The 16,828-nt window shown below is 39.3% G+C and overlaps 1 protein-coding gene and 1 long non-coding RNA gene across 8 annotated transcripts; both read right to left on the reverse strand.

Moving 5' to 3' along the window:
• Positions 1 to 674: 674 nt before the first annotated feature.
• LOC145734601 (ras-GEF domain-containing family member 1B-like) lies at positions 675 to 16,801 on the reverse strand. Of its 4 annotated transcripts, none has more exons than XM_081988076.1 (10): positions 14,439 to 14,884; positions 7,455 to 7,711; positions 7,194 to 7,411; positions 6,857 to 7,140; positions 6,701 to 6,760; positions 4,709 to 4,807; positions 3,069 to 3,782; positions 2,873 to 3,016; positions 2,615 to 2,817; positions 675 to 1,782 (listed from the first exon to the last, which is right to left on the reverse strand). In XM_081988076.1, exons 2-10 carry the CDS (start codon positions 7,673 to 7,675, stop codon positions 1,527 to 1,529), a joined length of 2,199 nt encoding a protein of 732 aa, XP_081844202.1. In that variant the 5' UTR covers positions 7,676 to 7,711; positions 14,439 to 14,884; the 3' UTR covers positions 675 to 1,526. The 4 variants fall into 4 exon arrangements, with proteins under 4 accessions (XP_081844202.1, XP_081844203.1, XP_081844201.1 ...); XM_081988077.1 differs by having other exon boundaries at positions 7,455 to 7,675; positions 14,439 to 14,883; XM_081988075.1 differs by having other exon boundaries at positions 7,455 to 7,702; positions 14,439 to 14,882.
• Positions 11,207 to 14,432, reverse strand: LOC145734619 (uncharacterized). Of its 4 annotated transcripts, XR_014179460.1 has the most exons (4): positions 13,217 to 14,432; positions 11,960 to 13,152; positions 11,830 to 11,906; positions 11,207 to 11,771 (listed from the first exon to the last, which is right to left on the reverse strand). It is a non-coding gene; the product is annotated as an uncharacterized LOC145734619 (long non-coding RNA). The 4 variants fall into 4 exon arrangements; XR_014179458.1 differs by having other exon boundaries at positions 11,207 to 12,315; positions 12,385 to 13,152; XR_014179459.1 differs by having other exon boundaries at positions 11,830 to 13,152.
• Positions 16,802 to 16,828: the final 27 nt, after the last annotated feature.

Genomic DNA, 16,828 nt, shown 5'->3' on the forward strand with positions numbered 1-16,828 from the left:
GGAACCGATAATGGCAGCAGAAAATTTTGGAGCATTTTTTTTGAATTTCACTCAATTTACCATTAAAAAGAAAGGCGATAACGGTATATTAAGTTAATTAGGTGTAAATTCATTTAACACGAGCTTACTAGCGTAACAGATATTACTATGTAGCTAAACGAATACGAAATATGAATAACCAGATTATACACGGACTAGACACAGACGCTTGTTGGTTTTTATTTAACAATTTAACAAGTCTTGTAATAAATATTGATAAACCAAGAACACCAGTCAATTAAAGTATTGTTTTTAAGTAAAAAACTTGATTTTGTCGTCTTACCCCTTAATCATCCAGGTTTACACAGGCACTGGTATAAGCACGAGTATATGAACCAAAGAATAGATTAAACACGACTTGTAAGCGGCATGAGATGCCAGAAGGCACAGTGAAGACTTAAGAATAACTTTTCCCTAAAAATTAGTAACTTTTTAAGAAAAAAACGGCTTTGTACTGTAGTTCTTCAATTTTTCAAATAATGGATTCCACGCCTGACGTTTGACAGTTCACGCTAAACTTGTAGTTGTAGCAGCGCCACCGTACGTCAACAACCAGTACTACTATTAAACAGTAACTAATAAATTTAAAAAAGCAAATTATAGGGGCTAGAAAAAAACGAAAAATAATACAACGGTTTTATACACAAAACATTTGTTTATTTTGATACATAATTCGATTTAAGTATATTATTAAATTAACGCAAGCGACATCCTTAACTTTAATGACTAGAATACTGACGATTTGTAAGTCTTTTGTGTTTATGATTACTGAGTGGGTCATGGGAGAGGTTCGAGGGAGGGACAGGACGGTGCTGGACTATTTACTTCAATTCTTGCTGAAAATGCATTTTTAGGATTATCAAAGAGGAAAAGGTGCTCAGGTCAAAATACTTACTTATCAAATACTGAATTTTTCAGGTGGTGCCAACAGCGTTTTTTTAAGTACTTACTGTATATAAATATGTATATAAACACGTGTAAAAACATTGAGGTATAAAAAACGCCACGGAGCTAATATTGATAGAACGCTTATACAAAGGTGGCTCTATAATATCAAAAAAAAGCTGTTTGAGTATTAAAAAAGCAGCTCAGACTAAAAAAAGTCTACCACTAGTTCCTCTTCGGCAAATCCACCAGCCTTAAATCCTAAATAATCTTCTTTCTTGCTTCAATATATTATAATTTAGCATCACATATAAACGTCACGGCAAAATAAGGACCACTTTTAATAAGGACTTCGATAAGGAACCGATATTAAACAATGTAGTGCTCCCGAAACAATCAAACAATAACGACATGAACGTAAAACACGAAAATATATACAAAATATACACACTACTAACGTAACTAAAATAAAATCGTTTTGTACACGTGTGCGCGGACAATTAGCAAAAAAACTAACTTACTCTCTGCGTTATAGCGACTAAAGGCAGCCAGGTTACATTGACTCTAATGTTCCCATAAAACCCGAACAGTCCTCAATTCCCTTAAGCGTTACAACCGCTGCCGCCTTCAGCTTTCAGCGTTTTGCACCGTTCCTTCTCTTGGTTGTTGTCGGGCGGTTCACATTCGAAACTGGCGCGCGCCAGCGCGTTCTCGTTCAACACCGGACTGTTCTGCAACACCGCAATCACTTTGTGGTCTTTTTCGAACGGACACGTGACCTGTTTCCACGCCATAAATTCGGTCACTTGTTTAGCCAGCTGCCAGAATTTCTCAAAGTTGATGTGTCCGTTTGGTAATCTAATGAAAAAACCAAATACATTTCAATAACTGTTTTGGTCGTAGTAAAGTATGAATTCTGTAACCTTCAAGTTAGAATTGAACCACAATATTGTAAGAAAATAGGGAACAAACGCAACTATTGGCAACACCGCTAAAAAATATTGTTTTGACGTAATAACTATAAAATTTAATTTCATTGGTAGGCGCCGTAGCACGTGATGCACAGCACACTAGAATCAGACTTAAAATCAATCTCCAAATTCAAAGCCTACTACAGGTCACCTTTTTAAAGAATGGCCGATATACAGCATAGAATATTGTCTGTATATAACTATAAAAGGCGTATTTGGTGACAATATTAACCTGAATTTTAAGCTGTAATAACATAGGCCATCTTTTTTCATCAGAATGAGTTAAAATGAGACAGGCAATGTAAACACTCCAGTAAACAGTGACGCCAAAATACGTCTAAAGTAACGGGTGTTCAATAATTGTTATGGTCAGGTCGCCTATGAATTGGCAATTGTCACAAAAAGCGTACGTCTTAGATAACGTTGCAAACAATTATTATATGACAGCTGTCAATCCAAACGAGAGAACCACAGCCAACTACGTAGACGTAGGTTAGGTTAGTTACGTTGTGGGGTAAAATGGTATTTCAATCATAACTCGGTCACATGGGAAAAATCAGGAAAATGTTAAGAAACAAAAATTGTAGGGAATTTAATTTTCTAGTGAAACCTAGAAAGGACATTTTATCCTTAGAGGGCTTAAACGGGAGATATTTGCTAAATGGAATCAAAATGTTAATGATTCATGTTTTTTCTCTATTTGTTAGAAAAATACTTACTTGTTGGAACAGCCTTGATTCAGAAAATACAAATCTTTGACCAGCAAACTGAAGAAAGGAATAACGATCCGTTGCCGTTGATCTGTAGCGCCGGCGCTCCGCCACATGGCCGCTTTCAGGGTGCTCCTGTAGCTGCTAAAGTTGCTGCTCGGATCCATTTGGTGTTCCAAAATGGCGAATTTCCCCGATTGAATCTTGTTCCACTAGAAATTTAATCAAATTACTTTATTGATTGATTTATTATTTGCTTACACTTACAGTTTTCTTCAATCTGGAAATAGGGGACATGTTCAGTCCGGCTATGATGGCCATTAGACTGTTAAAGTTGCCAATATTGAAGCATTCCCGTCCGGTCTCTATCCAGTACTCCACCATTTTGACTCGTTGTTTTTTCTTTTGGTACTGTAACCGAACTGGTGAGCACCAAAATGCGATGATAACACGACATACGTACTTTACACACTTGAGTGGCTACAAAGTAGCTGAGTCGGTTGAACCACTGAACGTACTGTTCCAGGTTTCTCGTCTTCTTCAGGTCCTTGAATGAGGTTTCCAAGGCCGGGTTTTCCTTGGCGAAAGCCTGAACAAACTCCTCGGGACCAATAAATGACAACCGTTCCAATTCCACGTGGGTCAATTGCTGGGCAAGTTTTTCAGGGCTAGGACAAATTTCCGTGACGTCCGGACAGGAAATGTGCTCATCTGAAGACGCTGTGGAGTTCGTGTGATTCTCCAAACTCTTCTCGTACTCCTCCAACGCAGTCAGTCTGGGATGGAGATTATGCAGCAAAAGCGAAACGTTCGTTCTGAGCGACGGATTGACGGCGCAACATTGTTGAGTCACTTTGCGCACGTGTTCCATCATGCGTTCGTCCCGAAAATCGTACGGAAATTGCTCCGTCCATTCGGCTAGCAGTTGTACCATTTTCTCGACGAAACGGGCTTGTTGAGGTCCTCCGGACACGCAACCGTCCCCCAGACCTTGTTGCTGTTCACCTAAAGCGCGCACTCTAGCCAGGAGATCGTGAGGCTTGATAAAAAGCCGTGCTGATAGTAAAAAGGCAAACAAGTAGGCTCTGTCCGGGTAATAGGACTCGGTGGGGACCATGTGCTGGATTAGGGCTTCCAGGGAGCCGCTCAGAAGATTACCGTCACGGTATACGAGCGCCTGGAATCAGAAAAGTTATAAACATGATAAGATGTCTTCGTTGTTCTTGAAATCAGGTTGCCTAATGCTAACCATACTCGTGACATGTCAAGTTCTAACTGACAGATTGCACCTAACTGGCAATGTTGCCAAACTAAACTTAAATATCCGCCAAAAGAATTCTTGAAAGCAGGGAACGGAGTTCTCCAGAGAATTGTCGATAGAATGTGACAGAAGAAGCTGACAATGGCGGGTTCTTGTCACATTCTACAGGTCTTTCTCTTGATTATTCGTTACGTTCCTTTCCTTCTTGCAAGAATACGCACCCAGGTTGGACCTTACAAATTTTATTAAAAAAAAAAACAAACAAAAAACACTCGTTTGATAATAAAGCCGCCATCGCCTAATCAATACAAATAGCGACAAATTTACGAGACTGGGGTCTCTGGATCAACAAACAAACCTGTTTCTCGGAGTTGGTAAACCTGGAGATTAGGTGCCTTCGTAAACAAACATTACACCCAGTCGGCTGTGTAAATACACCTCTTTCTAAGCAGGTGGTTTAAGTACTTTCGATAGAGTAAATAAAACTGGGTGGCAAGAGTGTGTTGGGCTATCTCTGTGGGATTAGATCACGCCCAGATTTGGCCCAATCAAAATTCTATGATCATCAGTTGAAATGCAACTTAAGGAAAACAACGATAAAACGGTTGGGTGGTATTTTTAGAAGTGTCATTCACAGTAAGAAAATAATTTATAGTGTCGTAACACTATACGGTTCCGGGTTATCGGTTTATCAATGGGCGCAGCGGCGCTAAATCAATTTGGTTCAAGGGGCTTATCAAAGCGTTATTAACGATAAGTCTCGACAAATACATGAATGAAACTGCTGGCTAGGTGACAGCAAGATTAAAGTAGCGGCAACGTTGCATCCACCATCAACTTACATTATCCTGTTGAACTCCCAATTCGGTGGAGGCGTCCTGGTGCGGATCCCCGGAAAAAATGGTCGAGTAACTTTTTATCGTGGGAGTTTGAGGTAGGCTCTGTGAAAAATATTCAAAATAAGAAATTCACCCTCATGAGAACTTTAAGATTGTTTAAGATTATGACAAGCTATAAAGCAGAAAAAATCGATTATGGACAGGGTGGTCCAGTTTTAAGTGTCAATAATTCACCATTTGATAGCTAATCAAAAAATAAGTTGACTTGCATTATGTCATTTTTCTGAAAAACGTTTCCTAAGGAAGATACAGTCCTCCAACAACAACATTCAAGACTTGTGAAAGTCCAAATTTGTACTGAATAGTCTCAAAACTTTTTTACTACTAGGAATGGTCTTATGATTCGCTTTCTCAGACTGCCATCCTGGTTGAGTGTCTGAAACTGGCATTCAAGAACTAAAAAAAGTCCGGAAATCAAGACAAAGATTGTATTGTGCATGAAACTCGTTTTTTACTACTAAAAATAATATAAAAGTTGACTTTTAATGCTAGAACTGACTTTACTAGGACTAAAGAGAGTCCAAAAGTATATTTTCAAGACTTTAATTGGTGTACAACTCAATTTCTGGACTGGACAACAAGTCTAGAAGTAAATTAAATTTTCGCACTATTTTATTTCTAAAAATTAGTTCTCAAGACTATTATTGTAGCATTTGGTACCAACATTTTTTACTTTTATTACTGAAGAAACTTGACTTTTGGAAATAGTCTTAAACTCGATTTTTCAGTCTTAAAAAGAGTCTGAACTTCTTAGAGATGCTACAACTTATTGCACCTATGAGTGTAGAAGTCAATTTAATAGTAAAGAAGCTTGAAATAACATTTTCAAGACTATGGTCAGTGGAAATTTGTAAAGATAGTCTTGAAACTCGATTTGAGGCACTGAAAACAGCCTTAAAACACTAAAAACAGTCTAGTTTATTAAGAAATACCCGAATTTTTAGCACTGAGGTGTTTAGAAGTCGATTTAATAGTGACAAAGCTTGGAATGCCATTTTAAGTCTATGAAGAATGTAAAAAATGTTTTTAAGTTTGCTATGTCAATAACTTGGTGAAGATTCGATTTTACAAGCTGAAAGCAGTTTTCAAGCACTAAAAATAGTCCAGAAGTCGAAGAAAATGAAAAGCAAAGTAAAAAGCACGAAAAGTTCGTTTTCAAGACAATTTTCATGAATCTAATGTCAATGTCCTGCATCTAAGAAATTTGTCTTCAAATTATGAAAACTTACTTCAAATTGCAAATTTTAAGCTTCTGATGTCACTTTTCATTAGTTCAGTCACATTTTGGGGTTCAAGTCAATTTTTAAGGTTCAAATGTATGAATTTGTTGTAACAAATTCTTGAAAAAGTAGTTTTTATGTCTACAAGTCAATTTTTTTAGTATTAAAGTCTCTCGATTTGCATGAAAACTGGTTACAAACACAATTTTTAAGCTTCTGAAATTTTTATCTGTTCTAATTCAATTTTCAAAACTAAAGTCTTTTAGTTTGTCTGGAAACTATGAAAACTGACTACAATAATATTTTTTAAACTTCTTAAGTGAATTCCAAGACAATTTTTAAGTTGGGTTAGGTTAGTTTTGGGTTTTTGACCGTAATAACGTGTAATAAAGTGCTTGTTCCAAATTTGATCAATATTGCTCCAACGGTCTGACAGTTATGAGAAAAAAAACGATTTTTTAAACAGAAATTTAAAGGACTGTATTTTCCTTAGGAAGCACTTTTCAGGAAAATGACATAATGATGGATTGGTGAATTATTGACATTTAAAACTGGAACACCCCGTATACTTCATGAACTGGTACTAAACACACGAAGGAATTTGGGTCGCAGTTAACAGTTTCAATAAAGCCGCGTGTTGACTTTTGATGACGTTACTACACATTCGCGTTACTATTGTTAAGTGAAAGTGACTGTTAAATTGTGAAACACTCACTCTCCTATTCGAGCAGTCTTTGGGGGTCAGATCTGAGGCGACAGTACCGAAAATCGTAGGCTGAAACAAAAATAAAGTTATTAGACCTAGAAAACGCTCACGTGGCTTAAAGTAAATTTTGTTGTCATTTGTTGCTGATAACGTTGCGCAACTCACTAAAAATCCATTGACGCCAAAACTGGCGCAATGACTCAATTGCTCGCAAATGTAATCAGTCTCATCGTACGAGCTTAGAGAGTCAATGCTGCTTTGGGTAAAATCAATTTTGTCGGTAGCGCCCGAGCTCATGTGGCCCGAGTCTTTGCTTAGACACTGCCTTGGTTTGGTGTAACAGCTCATTGACGGCTCGTGCTCGGATTCGTAGCTGGAAGCGCTCGAACTGCTACCGTACTTGGACCACTTTGAACCTCCGCCACTGGTAAAGGTATCGTTAGGGCTACCTGAGCAAAAAAATTATCAATAATTTGCAAAAAACTAACACACAAAAACTAACCGTGATATTTCCCATTGGTCAACTCGGCATTGGGAATGATTTTGATTGGTTCAAAAACCTCCGTCATGGCGCTAGTGTAGAACGAATGGTCTTTGGTTTCCCGGCTACGCTCGTCTACAATTTTACCATCCCTCGACACGGTCACCTCTTCTTTAATCACTGTCGTGCTTTTGACGGACAGTGACGTATCCAATTTGACGGGAGCCTTTAGGATACCACTAAACATTTGGTTAGTTGTCATCTTTTGTCAAGTGTTCTCACCTGTCAATTAACAGTTTGTTGAGTAAGTCGCAAGGGGGCACTTGTCCGGTGATCAAAGCTTCCTTGATTGCCATTCCATCTCGACCTTCCAAAGCCACTGGGATTCCGTTAATAAACAGTACCTCCTCTTCGCGTATGGATGATTTCTTCTCGCAGTCGATCACTTTGGCCCCCTTGCCCAAGATGGCTTCCACCGTCTCTTGGATTTCGGGATCGTCCATCTATCAACACGACCTAAGTCTGGTGGTCTGCAAGGACTAATTTAGTTTACAACTAAACCCAAAGGGGGAGCAACGTTCAGTAAGAAAAAAACTCTCAATTTCCGTTTCGCGGCCACTTCGTCAGAGTTGACAGGCTAGTGACGTAAAGGAAATGAGGCGAGCCAATTTCCGGGATTGACGATTTTCGTTTTGTTTACCGTTCGGAAAATTTTCCCATCCGTTTAGACGGCAAAGTATCAAATTATAGTAAAGTGGGTGCTTAATTCTAAGCAATGACTAGCTATAAAAAGACACAATAGATTTAACCGGGCTATAATCGTGGGATTCTCTGGTTGTAACCTTGATAATTCAATTAAGGTAATGCAAGCTTACGTTATCAAAAGATGGTACGTGGCAACACTGCTGGTTAATGACAAGTAACAATGTCACTTTTGCGTTCTTGGGGGTTTAAATTTATTTTATGGTTTTCTGGAGATGTTTATTGGTACTTTAGTGAAAACCTATTCGGTTTAAGTATTAAAATAATAAAAACTGTGTGTGTGTGTGTGTGTGACAAAACACAACAGGAACTACTTGATATAACAACCAGACTTACGCAATTTTTACAAAATTACACCATAACAAGTTTACTGTACCGAACACACTTTCACTTGGTTTCAAAAAAAAACAAAATGTAATTAGCAACAATGTTGCTATATAATCACGTCGGCCTTTATGGCGACGCCAAATTGCTTTTTGCATTGTTAATACGACTGCAAAAGGGACCAGCAAAACATTTTTCCAGACAACGAGTAACTTGATACCATCGAGGTATCACGTTATAACCACTTTTATTAAGGGGGGTTTAACGTTACACGCTCAATCAAACCGAGTATCTGACACTGCACCATCTTGATTCATCGCGATAACTAACGCATCAGTCAACTGTCATATGTCAATGTCAAACGTCTTGTTGCCAACCTAGTCAATGAGAAGGACGGTCAACTAGAACGGTCAATGAATCATTTATTCGGCTTTCAATGAGGTCACTTTGCAAGTGTTAATGTCAATGCGTGTGTTTGTTTAACACCATTAATGGGACATTATCGCTTGAAGGCTATACCGATTTTTTAGTTATCAATGTTTGATGTCCGATTTAAAAGTTAAATTTCCGGCCTCCATTGTTTAGATGATTATTCTGGTCTAGTGTCAACAACGTATGTTTTTGGTTCGTGCTTATGCCACTGTGACATTTGACGGATGTGACTTCTGTCAAAATCACTGACACACAATTCCAGTGTTGTCAATTATTATGCTTTATGTCCCATTTTTTTGTGATTTTCCTGCAACAATGGCCGTTTAATTCCAACCAGTCAGGGTTAATTCCGAGCGTGCCTGTATACAGGACCGGTCTGAATATCAGGCAATCAACTCGATATCATAATAATAGGATGGACCGGTTTTACGAAACGCAATTAGGCCATCATCTATGATCGTGAATCGAAGCAATTTTTCCCTTTAATGGAATCAAAGTTTCCATTCTACGGCTCCAGCATCGGATGGGATCGATCCTATCTCGGTAAATTATTATGATTACCTTGTGTAGCTTGTTTTCTTGGCTTCGTAATAGCTCCTACAATGGCCAGTTTTAATCGAATTAATCGCTGGGTTAGAGAGAACTCAAATTTGCAAAACCTCAAGAGAATGCTGTTCTAGTAGTGGAAAGCTGTCTCAGTGGGAAAACGTTAAACTAGCCTTAACCACAATATGTTTCATGTGACGCATATTTGCACACGTGTTTGGTCACGCTATTTAAAATAATTTTAACTCGGCTGATTGGGTTTGCAGTGTTGTTTATTGCTATGTAGATGACCTCCAACAATAACATCCACATACATGGTGTCACCCCTTTCAGGATAAGTTATGTTTTGATTTAAATTTCCGTCTGCAGGGGGCGTTTTGTAATAATGCGCCGGGCCAAATAATCTGACAAAAATTTAAATTAGACCTTGAGACGTGCTCGTATTTAGAAATAGTGTGAGTGAGTTGAAAATAATATCTATTCCGTACAAATATGACAACATTGCCATTCTGTCAGTTTGAAATTGGTCAAAAAAGCAGCTTTGCTGTCCCTTTTTTTAGTTCTGATTTGACTGCTTAAGAGGGCGTTGTTTCACGTAAGTAATTATCTCTCTGGCTGATGGAATCAGAGGATTTCTCCGTTGAACATTCTCTTTTAACGGTCGATTTCAATCCCACGATGGAATGCTCTAAGTAAACGAACGACGTGTTTTCAATACGGAAAACGGCGAAAAATCGCTTTCAGCATAAATGAATGGCTAATTGCAGTTGCGAACGGGTCTCTAATCAACACGCTCGCCATATTTATACAAATCACTTCCGTATGGGCCTATACCGCGATGTAAAAAGCCAATTATGTTGTTTCTACAAAAAGCCCATCTATGCATGTTCAGGGACCGATAAAAGGGCCCATCAAGCCCATTGTAGGCGCGCCCTTATGGTGTAGCGCGTGCCAGCTGCTTGTCCCAGCACGGTTCACTGATTCTTCAAACAAAAAATGCGTAAAATCCAAGAAAAATATATCCAAGCCAAGTCAGCGGACAAAGGAAGCTGAAAACGAGTTCTTCAGTTCAATATTTGCCTAGTGCAATCGAAAAACACTGTCTTCAGACAGGTTTGTGAACTTTGCATGTAAGTACTATTTCCCACTTGGCAGGCAAACAAAAAATTTGTCAGGGTAATATTGTCTGGGGTTTTTCGTGACCTACGCCCTTAAATCAAACTGATAACTTACAAAAATAATATTTTCTTATCATGTTCGTGAAAGAATTATGGACTTTGGTTGGCCAGAACTAACTCTAAAACACAAATTTTGTTGAGTGGCAAGAATCTAACCTCAGAAATCTGGAGAGGTTTATCGAAATTGGGGCCACACGTGTTTCAAACGGAATGATTTATCGACGACTTGTCCGACCCAGACACATTTTCTGGACGACATTCTGAATATCCAGGCGTCAAGCCAAGAAGTGTTAATTCCATTATCTTCGACGTTTAATTGAATTTTTCGTTTCCCTGGGAAGGATTCTTCTTATTATTATACAAACAATGGCAGTTTATTTTTATAAATCAAGGACGCGTTTTATTTAGACAGTCGCAGCTATTAAGGCGGACGTTAAAACATTATTTAATAACATTGATAGGTACCAATTGTACTAGCAATGTTGTTAGCACTGACCCTATTTTCTCATTAAATGTCAGAACAGCATCATCACAAGTTTCTTCAAACGTGCATGCGTTGTGTGTAAACGGGGCTTTAAACCCAGATCAGGTTCGAGCCGTTGGTTCTTCGAACTGGACTTGTTCATTGTTTGGCCTTAACCCCCAAGACAATTGATACAAAAAAGTGGGTAAATTTACATATTATACGACCCAGTTGACGAAAGCGCTAATAAACAAATTAAAACGTCTCCTTGAAATCCATTTGACATTAATCTTGGGAAGAATACATACAAACAAGACGACGTGTATATATCTTTGTCGGTGATCTGTGAGGACATGTTTTATTGCGACAAATTGCCTGGTATTTTGTAAACAATGCATTTTGTTTACGTTTTATACGTGTGATCTTCCTCACTTTGTTTTTCTGTGAGTAATCTGCATTTGAACCAATCCTAAGTGGGTAAAACGTTCTCCAGAGGCCGCATCTGCAAAACTTTAAAGTCTAAGTGGCAGTTTTAAGCTGAATTTAAGATAACTTTATGAAAATCCCACTCGATTTAACGTTTAGATTGTGGGAAATAACATTTATTTTTCCTGGAGAGGCCTCTTATCGGCCAGACTGAAAAGCCCTTAACGAGGTGCTGGGGCACGAACACGTCAGTTCGACTGATTTCCATACTGGACCAGTTTACGCTGTTGCGTAATTAATGGGGCTGCCTATTAATTAAATTCTGCACTGGGTATCTGCATAATAATCTAGATTCTGTCATTTCAGTTTGGAATTCTTTAGGAGAGATGGAACAACCATAAAACCTTTACGGTGGTATTAAAAGCCGGGATTGAATTGGTAATTTTACGGTCCAGTACTGGGAAAAACCTATAAATACGGTTTATTTAGCGTATCGGATCGGTTTACGTTTGGGCGTTTTCATTACCCATTAAAGTTAAAAAACAGTCCTTCAGTGCCATTAGCTCAGAACATGCACTTATTAGGGACACCTTGTATATATTACTACAATTTAAGACACATTTCACGTGTGTGCGTGATGACATACCTAAGATTACCTAACAACCAGATGGGAAACCACTAGGGGAAAAACAACTCAAGGTTAATGGGGCGTTATTTTGGGCCATAAGAGAACAAAACGAAATTTGAAATTTGTGACTCAAACACCTAAAACTTTGACTTGACAATTTTTAGGTGAAACACGCCTACCAAATTGACATTTTGCGGTTAATGCACAACAAAACGATTTAAACGCTAAAACGTATGGGGTCATATCACCAGACTAGTGTTTTGGGTTGGCTCAAGTTCGGCGACCTCGTTTCCTTAATTCTGTTTTCGATTTTTTTCTGTTTTGTTGTGTTGCTGAGGTCGATCCCCCAAAACGTGTGGACCGTTGACCTTCCCAGGTGTAAACCTAACCAAGTGGTTGTATTGTTAAAAATATTGTCGTTTTATATCGTAACAGGAAAAAGGACTTCCTTACTTTGTCTCTTTCCTGCTAAAGTTGGCATTTTAATGCGTCCCTGGCAACGTTTCAACCCAAAATGGTGGATTATCATCACTTATGACAAGGGCAATTTGTCACTCAGTCATCAAAAGGTCTCCCCTCTTTCCGCCCTTGTGGCGCCGACTAATCCTCTCCATTTTTACTTCCATCACAGCAGCAGCATTGAAAATACTGTTGTTGTGTGGAGGTTAGGTGAACCATTCAAATATGCTGCGTCCATAATTCAACTACAATAAACGAATTTCTGTGTATACCTGGCAGGGTTTCCTGCGTGTTCCCAGCTTGACAGGTTCGTTGTTTATCGTCCCCAAGACCGAATAAGTGCTTTGGGACAAAAGAGTTTCTTAAGGCGACGACACAGCATTTTGCAAACCCGTTACACCGAATTAATTTGCATTTAAGTGGGAGCTAACCCACATGAATCCAGCCTACTTTCCGCTACTATTTTGGCAAAAATGCGTTGGAAGTCGGGCACTTTATGTTTACCTAAAACACTTGTGTGCTTGCCACCGTTATGTAAAGCTCTAAAACGTATCAGATGAAAGGTAAACAAAACCTCTCTAGACAAGGTTAATTAATATGAGGGCCTGTGTGATGTTTACACGACAAGAACAAGATTCTTACTCATAAATCGAATGTTCAAATAGGTCAAACGTGGACGATTTCCATTATTCGAGTGCCGTTTTCCGGTCTAAAAATACTGACACATCCAGTAAACATTGCAGCAATGAAATATGTCCGAAACTGGAATGAGGAAGACGCAGAAATATGAGCTTACATAAATATTTTTACCATGGCTCCAACACACAAATTAATTGTTTTCTTTTTGGTTGGTCGGACTTTTATTCATCACCCCTGCCGATATTTCTTAGGGCTCATCCGTCTCAATCAAGTTGCACCCCAAATACACAGCCCGATTCCCCCCTTGTTGCAACTACAGTCCCCTCGAGCCCTTTTACTCAAGAGGGTGAGTCACCTTTAGGTTTTTGGGAGCATTGTTCGGTCAAGAACTCTAGGGTTTCCTTATAGACGTTTTGTTCCTAAACTGGTTCCAAGAACACATTATTCACGTACCTGTACTTAAAAGACTGTTCTGTTTTAAAATCGCCAAAGTTACACAGAAATTCAAGGCAACAAACCGATCGGGCTGGGTTCTGATACGCTGAAATCTGTTGGTGGCAGATGTTTGCGTAACAAGACACCGGCACGTTTTCCTTTAAAAACCAAGAAGTGGCAAAACGTGAAAATGTGCAGCTGCCAGGCAACTGCTCGGATTTTCTCAACTACTGCTAATCTAAATGCCAACAAGGTAAATTTTCTGTAGACAGCATCACAATTATCTGATCTGATATTGCATTTTTAGTAAACCTCATCAAATATTGCTAACACTAGAGTGGTACTCCAAATAAGTGCGTCAATATTAATTTGTTTTCGATCAACATACCCTCATAACTCCATCTGGTGTATAGCCACTAGTCTCAATCAAAGAATATAGTCCTAAATACACTTAAATTGTTAAATAACAAAAAGCATCAACAATTATTCAAATTCACTTTTGAAAACAATTTTTTTTTTAGGTTAGGTTAGGTATAATCTGGCAGTTGCAGTTGTCACGTGACTGTGCGAAGCATACGCAATGGAATGTCACTTGACAATTTCAAATTTAAGTCTAGGGAGGAATAACACAACGCACAATACAGTGACAGTAATCACGTGACTACACTATTTCTAGAAAATATTAGAGCACATGACACATTTTGATAAACAAAAAAAGTAGGGTTGCTATAGCAACCGTCAAATAACAGGAGGCTGTGCCCAACATTTTTGGGCCCCATTTTCCTACGTAGCTCAAAAATCTTTCAAATTTTTCGCTTAAAATTATGTCTTTTAGCTGTTTTATCACCGTCAAAGGTCACTAAGTTGTTTCGCGGAACAATTTCGCGATAGCAAGCAAATTAAAACCAACAAATCACTTTTAATCAAAAACAATGTGCTCCCCCAATTACTCTACGAAATAAGTGGTGACTTACCTATTTCGGCCGTTGAACAAACACAACAAAGACCACCTTTCCTTAGAAAAATATCGGAAACAAAACACAAAAACTAAAATAACATCGCGGACTGCATGACTTTCGAGGTCCAGACACTGCAATTTCCCGGGGGATAGTTTGGGAGGTGTCTCTGCCCGGACACGGGAATGACCGTCCGCCGAATAACTGTATAGAAAGCACAGAAAGTTCTCTTTTCGTAATATAATTCGGTTCGCGTATTATTTGTCACGGAACAACCGTGTGCATTCAGGCCAGCCCAAACGAAAGCTCTTGAATAACTGGTTTGGTCCACTGAATTCGAAAAGCGGCAGGCAAACCGGCGAACCAATGAGATACGTGCGTGAGTCACTTGATTGTTTTTGTGTGTGGAGGCACGGCTACGCCTTGTTGCCAAACTTTATTAAATATTACGTTTAAACTATTTTATTTAAATTTTTTTAAATTGCTAATTTAACTAAGTTTACAATAAAACTATAGTTAACCGGACAAAAAACCTGGAATTGCTGGTAAATAGTCTAAAATAGTGATGTTGGGTTGGGATTGTTGCACTATTTGGCAACGTGGTGGAATGCAGTTTGACAGCCGTGCACAGTGGGCTTTAGGGTTGGGTGATAAGTGTCGATACTGGGCTTATCGACACTTTCATCATCATCGATTGATGAAACACTTACAACCGATTATCAAAAGCAAATAACACAAATTTTATGGAGCCATATAACACTTGCAATCAAATTATTTCTCCCCTCTTTTTAAAAGGACTACATTTTTCCTCCCTGGAGGGTTGACGCTTTAAGGGGTTCAGAAAAACCATTAATGGCGATTGAAACGTTATCAGCAACAAATTCAGAGTAGTATTGTAAAAGTGTAGGTACTTACCCTAGATTTGGGAGTGTGTTTTAGACCAATCGCTGGCTGACTTCGATTACTCTGCAAAAAAAAAACATCATTAGTAGTCTGAGAAAGACGTTGTTTCGAAACATGTCAGATTTAAGTGACATTTTCCATTTCACTCCCTTGGTAAACAAAAACTAACCTCTGACGTCCACTTCCGGTTTTGAGGCAGTCGATACTCGGTGCTCTGAATCTCTTGAATCTGTTTGACCGTTTGCTCCAGATCAGCGTGCAGCTTCTGCTGGATTTGTCGCTGAATTCGCATTTTCTGCTCCGCCTCTTCAGGGTCTACTAGGCAGTTAGCGCCCCCTTTTTTGGCATTTTTCTCCCTTTCAAGCCGTTGGGCCAGAAGCTCTTCCAGCTTTTTTGTAGACTGCTGGAAGCTTCCGTGAGACAGTATGGGTTTCGGTTGTCTGGTTCGAGCCTCATCAGCTTTTTGGTTGTGCAGGAGGATCTTTTGCTCGGTTTGAGGCAGGAACTGGGCCAGGGCCTGGGCGTTTGCCACATAATTGGGTTGTTTTTTCATGCCTCCATCAAAGTTCGATTGGCCTAGTGAGGTTTTTCTTTGGTGGCCTACTTCAGTAAGTTTGTTGCGATCACTGAAAAATTCCGGTTGGGATTTTTTCCTTTGGTGGTGGAGGTAGCCAGGGTCCTCATATCCTGGTGGGACGAAGTCCTTGAAACCTCCAGAGTCAGAGGAAGAGTCGAGTGAGTCCAGTTTGGTCATTTTGCCGTTCAATTCATTTTTAGCCACGTTAATTATTCCACAACAATCAGTGGCGGCGTTAGAAAGAATGCTGCAGCACACAGTGCTGGGAGAGTTGGGGGGTTTTTGGGTGACCTCCAAAGTTTTTTTGTATAATTTACTGTCGCCCACCACAAAACTAGACAAATTACTCGTTTCAGTTCTACATTCCTCATTAAACAATTTTCTGCTGCTGAGAGCCTCTTTTTGGAGGTGGACGTCTTCTCTTCTGGGATACAACGGTTCCTTGTCGCTTTGAGGCAGGAAGTACACATCTTTGTGACGCCACTGTGATTGGTTGTCGTCAATTTTGAAGGTTGTCACTGATTTTCGAACCTCTGACTGAGTGAGTTTTCTCCGGAGTATTTGTTCCTTGTCCACATACTCAGGTGGAGGAGGGTCGTCCTCACTACTCGATTTGCGTGCTCCTACGTTACCAGACGGTTGTTTTTGCAAAGGAGGTTTGATTTGTTGGATTTTTACCGGAGGGACGTACTTAGGTTTTGTGGCTATGATAGGTTTGGGAGCGATTTTAGGGCGTTCGCGCTCTTGCATCGTACACACCAACTTAAAAATAAAAACACACACACACCCTGTATACAGTCACATTATTTCATCGTTCTTGGTGTGGGTTTATGTGGAGTAGCACGTCTCTAACCCTAATGTGTACAAGGTGGTTGCATTTACACGTCACTGATCACTTTTAACGTCATTTTGGCGTAAAAAACAAACT

The sequence above is a fragment of the Ips typographus genome, linkage group LG10, assembly GCF_016097725.1.
Source record: "Ips typographus isolate SLU linkage group LG10, UJ_Ityp_2.0, whole genome shotgun sequence".
Taxonomy (NCBI): domain Eukaryota; kingdom Metazoa; phylum Arthropoda; class Insecta; order Coleoptera; family Curculionidae; genus Ips; species Ips typographus.